The following is an 11,923-nucleotide window of genomic DNA, read 5'->3' as shown; positions in this document are numbered from 1 at the left end:
AAGAAAGGAAGAAGTTGCAGGTGTTTTCCCACTGACTCTTTGGTAGGCATCTGGAAGAGAGGAGGGTCTACCTGCTCCGTTCCTGCCTGTCCCTTGCTGGCCACAGCCTGTGCTGAGTGTTTGGGGGCACTGGTCTGTCCTGTACCTGTGACAGCGAGTGGCCAGTGGCTAGGGCTCTTGGATGCTTTCASTGGTACTAGTGGCAGAGGAGAAGGCTCTGATGGCAGCAGTACTCGGTGCTTGGGAAGTGATGGCAGGGATGATGCCAGAGGGACAGAAGCTGATGGGAGCAGAGGCCAGGACTGTGGGACTGGATGGACATGGCTGAAGCAGCAGGATCCAGCAGCCCTTTCCTTGGGTCTAGAGGGGCTGCTGGGTTGCCTGTGCAGTGGGTGGCTTGCTCGCTGCTACACAAGGCTTTCTGGGATCCTTCTGCCTTTATTGTTCAGCTCCTGGCACTTGTGCGTGTTAGAAGGAAGCCATAGAGAGGATGGTGAGCATGCTGGGACCGAGGCTCCTAAGTGTGTCTGATCTGTAATGTATGTTTTGTTACAGAAACACCGCTCTGACAACCTAGAGCTGGGAGGTAGGAGCAAGGTCTTGTAAGCCAGGGAGTCTGACTGCCAGAGTATGGGATGGAGAGACTTTCCACCTGACCTAGCCTGGTGGCAAGGAACTGGGAGCAGTGTATTTGTCTTGGCTTTTTTTTTCCGACCCAAATTGGTGCTGAAGTATGTTCTTGCAGACAATGTCCAAGCCTTTCTCCATCCCTGTCATCTCTTCAGTCACAGCACAACCACCTGAGCATTCAGCTCTGCTGACCTGGCTCTAGCAGGACTGGGATGGATGGAAGGTGACAGAGACCCTGGCAGCCTTTCTCTAGGCTGTTTGTTTGCCTTGCCCTAAGCTGGGCCAAAAGGCTGCAGCTGCCCTGGTGTGAAGTGGTGGGGGGAGGTTGTTTCTCCCCGGCTCCTGGGACGGTAGAGTTGGAAGCTGGCAGTGTCCTACTCTCCCGTATTGATATCCTCCTGCCTTGGAGAAGTCTGTGCTGCTGGAGTCTGTCCTGGCACTGTCCCCATGGCTGGGTTGACAGGAAGCTGGTGGAGCCACACGCAGGCACCTTACTGTGATAACGTCGGGGTGTCAGGGCTGATCCTGTAGGACTGAAGGTTACCTTTGCTTTGTGTGAGCTCTGTCCTGGGTGCAGCCGGGGAGCATCCTCCGTGTCTGCCAAATGACAAGCAGGTCACTCGGTTAAGAGTTACGCTTCCAGCCCTCTGAGGGTAGGAGGTGATGGTGGAGACCACACAGCTTGCCAGGGCCTGTGGGTGGGGAAGGGAAGCAAAGCTGAGCAGCAGGGAGGTKATCACAGGCACTTTAATGATGAAAAGAAAATAAAGAGCAGGAAGAGAGTGCTAGTGTCCTGCAGGGGTTGGAGGTCCCAGCATCTATCTTCTGGGCTATGCCAGAAGAAAATCTGCAAGTGAAAAGCTGAGAAACTTCCTGCCTTGGGAGGCAAGAGGGACCTGAAAGGCACCAAAGCTTCAGGGAGAGGAAAGCTGTAGGCCTGTCTAGCCAGCGATGTGGGAGAGCCTCAAAATATGTTCAGCCAGAGGGATCTGGGGCCTTGGAGTCCTTAGCAGAGCTTGCTGGGCAGAGGCAGGAGAGAAGTGCCAATGTGAACTGTGAGGCTGCAGTCTTGGGGCATGAAGGACTGAGCTGGGGAGCAGGAGCCCAGCCCTGCCTTCAGACTCAGGAGGAAGAGTGTGCATGAGCTCCTGAGCACCTGAGACTCACAGGAGGAGTTCACGGTGCCKCATGGCTCTTCTCTTGCCTGAAGCTGCCTTCCCAGGGATAAGGAGCAGCAAAAGGGGCTTGGTTTGAGAAGTCTGCAGTCGCTATGCCATTACCGTGGGGTGGACTGTGAGCAGCTGGTGGATGTTGGGGCTAGCTTTCTCCACAACAGATGATACAACTGGAAGCTTAGATCTGCTGGGGGATGCAAGTGACCTGTTGGACGTGGGCTGGACCTGATGGGGTGAAGGCTGACACTTGTTCACGTGCAACTGGCAAGGAGGGGTAAGCTGAGCACCTTAGAGTGTCCTGCATGTATTACATGGTTGCAGCCTAGAGGTCTTCATGAAAGCTGAACAAAGCCCATATTTGTAGTATTTGGCTCTGAGTAAACCTTCAGGATGGAGTTGCTCTCTGCTGGAGCCCAACAGGATTGTTCTGAGCTGCAGCAGTTGTTTGTTCTGAAACTTCTGGCTGGTCCTGGAGGGAGAGCAACACCACTTAAGCTTCTAGCATTTTCCCTGCTAGTCGCAGCTTGTTGTCCTCTGGGCCCTTCTGGGGCACATTGCACAAGAGAATGAAAGGGGCTGGCAGGCTTATTTATAAGTCATGGGAAAGTTTTGCATCATCCTGTCTGCAGGTGCTATCAAAATTTTGCTCACACAGCTGGTGGCACTGGATGCCTGGACTTGCTGCCACCAGGCTTCACTGATGTGTGGGACGTACTGGACTGGCAGGTGCTGGACAGTAGGGATCACAGAAGCCTTTGCTGCTTCTCCTTGGCTTGGTGGGACGAAAGCTATGGAGGTCAGGGTGGATCAGAATCTGACCCCTCTGGTGTTGATCTGAGCGTTGCCCATCTGTAGGGCCTGTTGGGCTCTCCTGCTTTGGGAGCGGCGCCCCAAGAGAAGCTCTGGGTCAGAGATGGGGGGCAATGTCTCTGGATTTTTGTAATGTCCTGAACATTACAAAAGGCAGCCCATGCCGGGAGGGAAGCCGTGATGAAGGGGCAGTAAGCGGGTCGCTGGGCCTACAGCAGCTCAGCACCGTTTGCCCACAGATTGTGAGCAGTACAAAGTGCACCCTCGTGCCAGGCTTGTGTGACAGCTGCTGTAGCAAGGAAGGCTCTTGCCTTGTTGACAGTTTGCTTAGAATAGGGTTCGCATGGTATGGAAGGGAAACTAGAGGCAGATGTTTGTGGGATTTGTGTCTAAAACACTTGTCAAATACTTCTGGACTCTTTGGCTCCCATTGCTGGCACTGAGGGAGCAGACAACTGCGGAGGGCAGCCCCTCGTCCCCGATGAGCATCTGCTGCCTCGGGCAGCGATCTCTGGGCCAGACCTGACAGCTCTGCCGGGTGTATTGTGGCTGAGGCTGCTTCAGGAAGGGCACGCGGCTCTAAGCTGCCCATGTCCCCTTGACTGTCACAGCTGGTGAGGGCGTCTGTGGAGGGGAGCTGCAGCAATCCCTGTGGAGCCTGGGGTTGGTACCGTCTCCTTTGCTGATCCCCCTGCCGTGGCAGAGCTGCTCCTGGGCTTTCCTGATGAAGCACCAGGAGAAGGGAAAGCAGTGAGGTTGTGTTTCTCGTGCGTCTGACAGTTTCCAGCTGTCGCCTGGTCCCCAGAGAGATTGGGCTTGGGCACACGTGTGTCTGCTCAACAGCCTGTGCCATCTTGGTGTTGTGTGTGACCGTCATGGTGGCCACTCTGGCTCTCGTGTCTCTGCCTTCAGTTACTCTACTGGTGCCTGCAGGGAACCTGTGGCCATTGTGAAGAGTCCAGCCAAGAGGCACTTCTGGCCAAGCCTGAACACAGCCATTTTGTGCAGGGTGCTGAGCCCATGGTGTAGAGAGCATGGTGGGGGCAGGTTTTGCCCCAGCAAGATTTCTGGGTGCTGCACAGCTGCAGGTCCATGCGGTCCTCGCCAGTGCCACACTGTGTCGTAGCGCATGGGCAGCAGCTGGCTGGCACTGTGAAGATAGAGGTCTCCAGCAATACTTCTCCAGAATAAGTTTCTTGCACTCCTTTCCCAGGAGGAGTGAGCAGAGCTTGCTGCAGAGCTGTCCCCACTGATGCATGTCTCTGCAAGGGAGAGGAACACCATAGTAAGGTGCGTTTCCTGCCCCCTTCCCAACCAGAGCAGCACACAGAAGGGGCATCCCTCACCTTCCTTCTGCAGGAGCAGGCTTTCCCTGCCATGCTGCTCCGATGTCCCTTCCCTGATGCTTCTCTTTGTTCCTGCTGATTGGCAGAGGCTGGTGCATTTGTTGCTTTCCTTTTCTGCTGCAGGGTTGGCAACATCTGGTGCATCTCTCAGTGGTGTCCTTTGTGGTATGTAGGCTCTGGAGGGTGTCTCTACTGGCCCTGTGTATTTTGCTTCGTGCCGGGACTGCGAGTGTGAAATTTGTCTTCTCCGACTGGGGTCAAGTAGCACCATGCTGCTTGGAGGCATACAGTAAGGGCGTTTTTGTGGCTCAGCAGAGCGGATGTCCACTCTGTGGCAACCTGTGGGCTCTCATTTATGGAGAGCATTTAATTCCTGCAGCTTAATTGCTCTGAGGGACCCAAAGTTGGCTCAGCGTCTTGGAGGGATGATGTGGAAGATCTGAATACCTCAAGTTCACCAGTCTCTTTACCGTGATTTTTTTTTCTTTGTGTTGTGTCTTGCAGAAATAACATTCATCCGAGATTTGATGATAATGAAAATACAGAAAAAAGAAAAGCAGGTTTGTGACCCTCTCTCTTTCTTCTAACCCGATTGGCAAAGCTTTGGGATCTTGCCCTATGTGTGAAAGGCTGCAGTTTATGTGTGGTGGGAAAGGGGGTCTTTGCATTTCCTGTCAGGGCCTCAGCTTTGTATGTTGAAATGTGACCCTGACTGCAGCTTGAAGTAGATAAATCTCAGCCTGGGCAATTGAACAAGGTGGATTTTATCTTCAGTAATGGTAATTCACTTGATTTACTCTTGTTTCCTTGTAAGAGCATCCCTTCTTTTCCCACAAAGTCACCAGTATTGGTTCTTGTTTGAATCTCATGACAAGGGGATTAAAATAGAGCCTTTGAACGTGATTACTGCTAATAACAGTTCTCTGAGACTAACAGCAATAGAGAAGTTGGGGAAGAGCACTTCTGCGGGGCTGCAAGAGCTTGGTCAAAGGATCTTCCCTTGCTCCAGAGTAATCCCATCCCACCAAGAATCTTCCATTGCTCCACAGTAAACCCATCCCACCAAGCTGCCATCTCTGAAGTGCTGCATCTGATTAGACTTACCTGCTTTTTCCAGAGGAGATTCATGAGCTAGTAGTCTTTGTRTTAAGTGCATACACAGGAAAAAACCTGACCATTGGCCCTCCGATAAAGCGAAAAAACGTGTTACATGTATGGAGACTCTGCCTGCCTGCAGGGGTGAAATATGGCTGGAGGTATAAAACAAACCAGTCTACCCTGAGCTGATTTGTGTCTGTGCCACTTTTAATGGGAAATCATTAAACAGAACACTTAGTTAAGGGATAAATCTGTTGGAGAGCACGAGCTGGTGCCTCTTCTAGCCTGTTCTAAAGCAGTGTCTTTGCACTGCTTAGGGCAGCGCAGATGTCTTTGTGATAGCAGGTTAACAGGGAGGAAGAAGGGAGGGAAGGATTTGGAAAACATGAGCGTGTTGCTGCCTATTGTTGCAGGCCTGCAGCAAGCAAAATGCTATGAAGATAGAAAGGTGTGTATACAGTGAACCAGTATTGTAAGAAATGATGAGTTTAATAGTGTCCTAAAAACACTGTAAATGGGCAGAGCCAGTCTCAAGCTGAGGAGGAAGGGAGCACAGCAGGTCTTTCTTCCCAGTGCTGCTAGATCACTCCTGCCTGGGCAGGAGGAGAAGGCCTGAAGAAGAGTGGAGCACTTTTGGGCAAAGGTGAGTGGTACCTTCCCTCTGGTAATGAAACCCAGGTAAGAAATTCCCACCACTCTATTGGACTAATGCAGCTATTTTTGACTGCTCTGTAAATGGTATTGCTGAAATGATGATGGTTTTAAACACAGCAAAAATATCCTCCCCCAGCATTTGGAGATTTTAGTTGTCTTAGTTGCCAAAGTGTTTTGTGTAACTATGCCTGTAGATAGAGGCTTGGGAGAAGATAAACTCATGCCAGTGTGGGGAGGCAGGGGTAAGGATTGAATTTGTTATCTCCTGAGCTCTCTGAACCAGGAGCAGTGTTGGAGAATCCTTAGTTAGGTTTGATCCTCTTGTCTTTGTGGCTCTGGTGCRGTCTCGGGTCCAGCTCCTCTCTAGTTTGGAGCAGACTTCCTTAAATTTTGTCTGAAAGTGAGGCAACAGGGTGCTGCAGGGCTGCAGCCCGTTTTCTGCCCTGGGTGAACATCCCAGCTTTGCGGTCAGTGGGAAGGCAGCTAGGCAGCCCTGCTCATCCCTCTGAGACATGCTGGGCAGCGGGGCTGTATGCGCTGCTCCAGGGCGTGAGAGCCAGGAGGACCACAGAGCCTGTTGTCCACATCAGAAGGTCTAGCTGGCATCTGACAGGGGAGACTGGCTTGTTCTTCCTTGTGTGTCCCTAGAAGTGCTTCTAGGATGGAGACGCTACTGCCTGACCTTTCTTTTCCTGTAGCAGCTACTGTGCAGATGCTGTCTGCTCCCTGGCCTGMCTGAGCAGAAGACTGTGCCTGCGGGCTGTAAGGTGTGACAGCAGTACCTGCTTGGGCTGGGACAGGTTTATGTCACAGAGTCTCCTGGAAGGTCTGAGCTGTTGTTAGAAATATCCCTGTGGATTCAGTGGTTGGAAGAAGACCTGGCCAAGCAGGGCTTCCAGGGAGATTTTGAAATGTTGGAGGGGATGGCCATTTGGGACTTCTCTGGGGTTGGTGGCTCCCTGCCATACTCTCTCCAGAGCCTGATGAGCAGTGTTGGAGATGCTAGCAAAACCATCCAGAGGTGCCATTCCATAGCCCCCTGGGGCTAGATGCCTGAACCCAGGAGCTGCCTATGGTGTGTACACAGACTCGCCTTGTGGCACCCAGGGAGTGCCATTGCCTACAAGAGTTCGTGGAGCAGCATCTCTGGAGAAGATGCCATGCTTGTGTGGTTCGCAGRACTCTTGAGGGCTGCAAATTTTTGTAGGTGTTGGTGTCTGCTAGCCATTCACCTCCAGAACCTCTGTCTTGGTCTTYGGCCTGTAAGTGCATACTCAGGCCTACATGTATGCAGGGAGCTGTGAAGGCTCTGCAGAGTGCTGGCACCCTTCCTCTGGGGAATGGTTCTGGACTTGCTTTCTCCTCTCCCAGGTCCCCTCCATGGTTGCCCTGAGCAAATGCCCTGTCCTGCCCATGTTACAACCATTGCCAGTGAATTGCAAAGTCCAGGTTAGGGAGCAGGGGTCTTGCAGTGGGCTCTCCTGGGAGGAGCTCTTCTCTGTGACGCATCAGTGCCCCTTGCAGCAAAGCCACCCTTGGTGGATTGGGGCTGTTTGTCATTCAGGGTACTGTCAACTGGTGCAACAGCTGAGGGGCTGTTATTAATGTGGTCAGGGTCTATGTTTGCATGACTCTCTTTCCTCAGTAATGCATGAAAATCTGGTGGATTTGTCACTAAGCTGTGACTAATTTGTGAAACCTGTCACTTCCCTCGTGACTTACAAGGCTTCGTGCCAGGGCGCCTTGTCTGCTAGCGGAGGTGGGATGGGGGAGAACTTGCCTTATTCCCCGAGAGAGCGGTGACAAGCAGTGGATTTTCTTTGAGAGGTTCTGTGGCTTCCACGGCATGTTCATTCCCTGGGTTCTCTTTGCTGGCACAGAGCACAGAAGGCTCCATCCTGTTCCTCCTTGGGCACTAAGGGATCTCCTCTTCTTGTTTATTTCTGCCAAGCTCTGACTTGTTGAATAACCTGAGAAATATCGAACTAAAATAAATCTAGTTGTCCCACAGTGCTTGTAAATCTCCTTATTTTACAGATATGGAAGTGCCCCCTCCCTGCCACACAGATTTTAAGAGCAGAGCAGCATTTCTGGGCTGCAGGAGTGGGAGGGGATTGGAAGCAGTGTGATTCATTAGCTCCTGCTTTCTCCCGGAGGGCTCCTTTGCTTTTTAAGCTTGAGCTTGGAAGCTCTGGGAATGGCACGATCCTCTGCGCTGTGCGGCTGGCAGTGTGAGAAGGCAGYGGGGGACAGGCCTGGGACTGCTGCTGTGTACCCTTTGGGCTGGGAACGCGTGGGGCAGGGTGAACCCCTCCTCTGGGAGCTTTGTGTCCTGCTGCACATCTGAGGGAGGCTCTGTTTGCCTTTGCTCGAAGCGCTTGCTGTATAAAATGAAGGCTTTTCCTGGATTTTATGGGTGTTTTAATGAAACATGAGCTTTGATGTCTCATTTGCTGCAAGCCCTGGCAAGGGGTGTTACTAGAGCTCACCAAGGGCTGGCACAGAGCCGTTCTGAACAGCAGCGGAAACTATTGCAAGGGGAGCTGTGGCTTCCCGGCACAAGGGCCCTTGTGGCTGTATCCAAAGCCATGTCCATGGGCTCCTGGCATACCTTGGACTCTTTTCTGTTCTGCTGATGGTGTCCTGCTTGCACCCAAGTCTGGTAAGGAGCAGCAGCTCAGGTGTTAAGTCTCAAAAGGAGGGGGAGGCCATAGGAGCAGAGTAGTGAGCTGCAGAGGGATGCGTTGCTCATCCACCCTGAGCCAGGACTACTTACCAGCTCATCTAGAGGCATGCTCCTGGGAGCTCCCTGCTCACCCTGAAGACACTTGTGGCTCTCTACATGGTCTCCTGGGCAAAGTGCAATTGATTCCAAGGCCATGGCTTAAGAAAATGGTGCTCCTTTCTCTCTTGGGCCGTTGCAGTGCGGGGTGGGTTTCCTGCAGGCAGGAGTGCATTCGCTCACCACTCAGTTTTCAAGGCAGAGCTGTGTGCACAGGAGCAAACACATACACGAGTTCCTGCACAGGCTTCTGCCCCAGGCTCTCCCATTTCTGTGTTTCCCTGCCTTCCTTCCCTTGTTGCCAGAGAGGACTAACTTGGGAGGGAGCAGCCTTCGCTCTGCCCCTCCTGCTGTGCCCTGGGCTGGGGCAGGGGGTGAGCGTGTGCCCATTGCCCATGCTGCTGGGACTGGGTCGCTCACAGGACGGTGCTTCTCCGCTGTAGTTGCTGCGAGGGCTGCATCTTGGCGGAGTGTCTTGGGAATGGAGCCAGGCCCCACCTCCGTCACGCACATCCCATGGTGACTACAGCGCCTGCACAGAGACATAACGGAGGGTGGCACTTGTGTATTTTTAGCTTCTACTGCATTGTATTAAGAGCTGGAAACAAGGGGTTTGGACACCCTGTGACTAGAACACAACAGCCTATGCTGTGCACGCCGCTAGTGGGGATTGCAGCTGCTAGAGAGGGTGAGTGAACAGCCTGTTAAAATGCTGAGCATGGAAAAAGCTGCATTTTCCACTTCCATCATGGTGCTCTGCAACTAGTCATATTGACGGACGAGGCTGGTGGCTCCCAGCACAGCCACCTCCGACGGGCAGAGCTGAGCGATCGTGCCCATCTCAAGATGCTCTCACTGTGAAGACTGGCCTGCCAGCATGATGATAGCTTTGCTGGTGGGTTCAATCAGTGCTGTGGACAGAAATCTAGCAGCTGGGGCACTGGGCATCCTCCAGATGTTGGCCTCTATCTTTAAAGAGCATAGAAAGCTTCCTTGAACCCTGCAGTCAGGGTCCCCATGGAGGCTCCATGTGCAGGGCAGATTGGTGGGAGTTGAGCTGGCTGGTACCATGTCCTAGCCACGAATGCAGGGCTCCCACAGAGGCATCCTGCTTCTCCTGGAGAACTTCAGGAAGGCTCTGATCTATGCTGAAAGGGGTTTGCCTGATGCTAGCATTTCCACCCTACTGAAAAGTGCTGCTGTGTACAGGATGGCATGTTGTGTGGCACACACTGAGGCTGAGGGCAAAGTTTCTGCTCTGCTGCAAATGCTCTGCTTTTCCAGGGAGGAAAGCTTCAAGGGCTTGGAACAGGGCCTGGAGTGGGGCAGAAATGGAGGCCATAGCTCCTCTCCCCTTCCCTCCCCCAAACTCTCCTGGAACTTATGGGACTTGGGTAAGGAGTAGGAGCGATGCTGGCAGACAAGGGAAGTAGCTATTCCCATCGCCGCTGGTGTAACGTCCGCTTCCTCCCCAGTACTCCCRGTTCATGGTCGCTTTCCTGTTGGTCTGTGACTGCTGTCGTTGGGATGCGGGGGAGACGTTGCTGCCTTTCCTGGTATTACACGAGGAGTGGTTACGCCTTGTGATCAATGCCATCTTTCCTGGCCAAAAGGTGATGCCAGACTCCTCAGACGAGGGCTTGGGAGCCCAGGACCCCAGGAGGCAGAGAAGATAATGTGACCGTGGCCAGAGAAGTCCTCTGGGCTGCGTGACAGTTCCCCCCTGCTCTCTGACTGTGCGGGCAGCGCAGGCTTTTCTACTCCTTCCAGCCAAGCCTGACCTTCTGCTGCACCCTCCAAGRTGCTTGGGCCGAGATTTCTGTGTTCTCCTTCTTACCTGCTTGCTCCTTGGGATTGTCATCCCAGGCTCTCTGTCCCACTCTGGCTTCTGCCTCAGTGAGTCCTGCGTGCCCCAGGCAGGCAGCCACTGAGTTCTACTGAGATACCTGCTCAGCAGAACTCTGCTGTTTCTAGCATGTGCCCCTGTGTTTCTGCAAACCTGGAAGGGGTTGAAGGGAAGATCTGGCGGTGCTGCAAGATCCTACTGGGTCCACTTTGCTTCTTGACATCTCTGTGTGTGCCTGGCTGTCCTTGCTGCTTCAGACCCCTCCAAGGATCCAAGGGGTAGGAGCAGCCACTTTGCCTCCTATCTCCAAGGCTTTTCTCTTAACTCCCAAATGAAAATGGGGAAGTTGAGGCAAACTGGAAGTGCARATAAAATAGAACAATTTTATTAAATTAAGGAAATACATCATTAAGGCCCACCATAACCTTGAGTTTGCCCTCTAATGGGGTCGTGCAATTATAAGTGTTCTCTCTTAGCCTTTACAGCTCTCTGGGGAGATTTAAACCCCCCCCCCCGACCTTCTCTTTGACAGTAGTTAGACACGTGGGACAAGACTCAGCTCCAGCTGCTGCTGAGGGACTTGCTTTCCTCTATGAAATACAACTTACAGAGGATTCCTCCAGAAGTAAAAAAAATGTACAATTGTTACGTAAAAATGTATTGCAAAAATGTGAAGTCATTACAGTCCTCACCAAAAAAATGCCAGTTGAGAGACAATTCAAAGGAACAACTCTAAGCCTAAAAAGTGCCCAGGGATTACGGGGACTGCTTGGATGTTGTGTCAGACATTCAGGGAAAATGTGTATCACTCACCAAAAAGTGGAATTCAACCCTCCCCCCAACAACCCAGAAGCAARAAAGCTTGTGTGATTAGTCAGGCATATAAAAAGACATGTATAAGACATGTAAAGGAGGTTATTCCATATAAAAAGATGTATTTTCTTGATTGACTTTAATAATTTTAGGAGTTAAAGTAAGAGGAAAAAAAACAYACTCGCGGAGTTTAGATGTAACTGAAGAGCACTAAAAGGATTTTTAGGAACCACTTGCGAAAGGTGTGAGATTCAGTAATAAATTCTTTTTCAAATCTCTGAAGACTAAAAAAACTGGAGGAAGAGCTATTGAGTAAATAAGTAATTGAGGTGTTGAGTGCTTGTGCAGCTGGGGCACTGGCAGAAAAACTCTGTCATGCAGACAGGAACGTTTCTAACCCATCGTAGCCATCCTTGATTGCAGAAGCATCTGAAGGTTGCTCTTAAATTAAAAGGTTTAGTAAAGGCGTTTTTGAGCAAAGTGACACAAGTCACCAGGRTTAGGGTAGTATTTGCTCTAGAATTGTAAAGGAGCCTGATGCGATGTTGGGATTTGCTGATAGTGTTGTCACCCATCAGATCGTTGGCTGTGGAAGGGAAGATGTAGCAAATGAGATGCAAAGCTTCAAAAAGGGTTTTGGGGTGTTCTGGGAAATTAAAAGGCCAGTAAGTTTCCTTGTATATTGGATAAATTGTTAGGAATTACAATGAACACTTGAATTAGTATATTTAACAGTGAGAAGACTACAGCGGTGAATAGTCAGTGTGGC

General features: G+C 51.7%; 1 protein-coding gene across 2 annotated transcripts in view; it reads left to right on the top strand.

The window, feature by feature from the left end:
• Positions 1-4,469: 4,469 nt before the first annotated feature.
• Positions 4,470-11,923, top strand: part of CHD6 (chromodomain helicase DNA binding protein 6) — a 70,922-nt gene continuing 63,468 nt past the window's right edge. For both annotated transcript variants that reach the window (XM_085302629.1, XM_085302628.1), the window contains exon 1: positions 4,470-4,521. In XM_085302629.1, coding sequence (XP_085158755.1) covers positions 4,489-4,521 — 33 coding nt within the window. In that variant the 5' untranslated portion in view covers positions 4,470-4,488. The remainder of the gene's footprint in view (positions 4,522-11,923) is intronic.

The sequence above is a fragment of the Rhea americana genome, unplaced genomic scaffold, assembly GCF_003343005.1.
Source record: "Rhea americana isolate MKP2758 unplaced genomic scaffold, rheAme1 scaffold_190, whole genome shotgun sequence".
NCBI lineage: Eukaryota > Metazoa > Chordata > Aves > Rheiformes > Rheidae > Rhea > Rhea americana.
The sequence above is the reverse complement of the archived record's forward strand: the minus strand, read 5'-3'. Positions and strand labels throughout refer to the sequence as shown.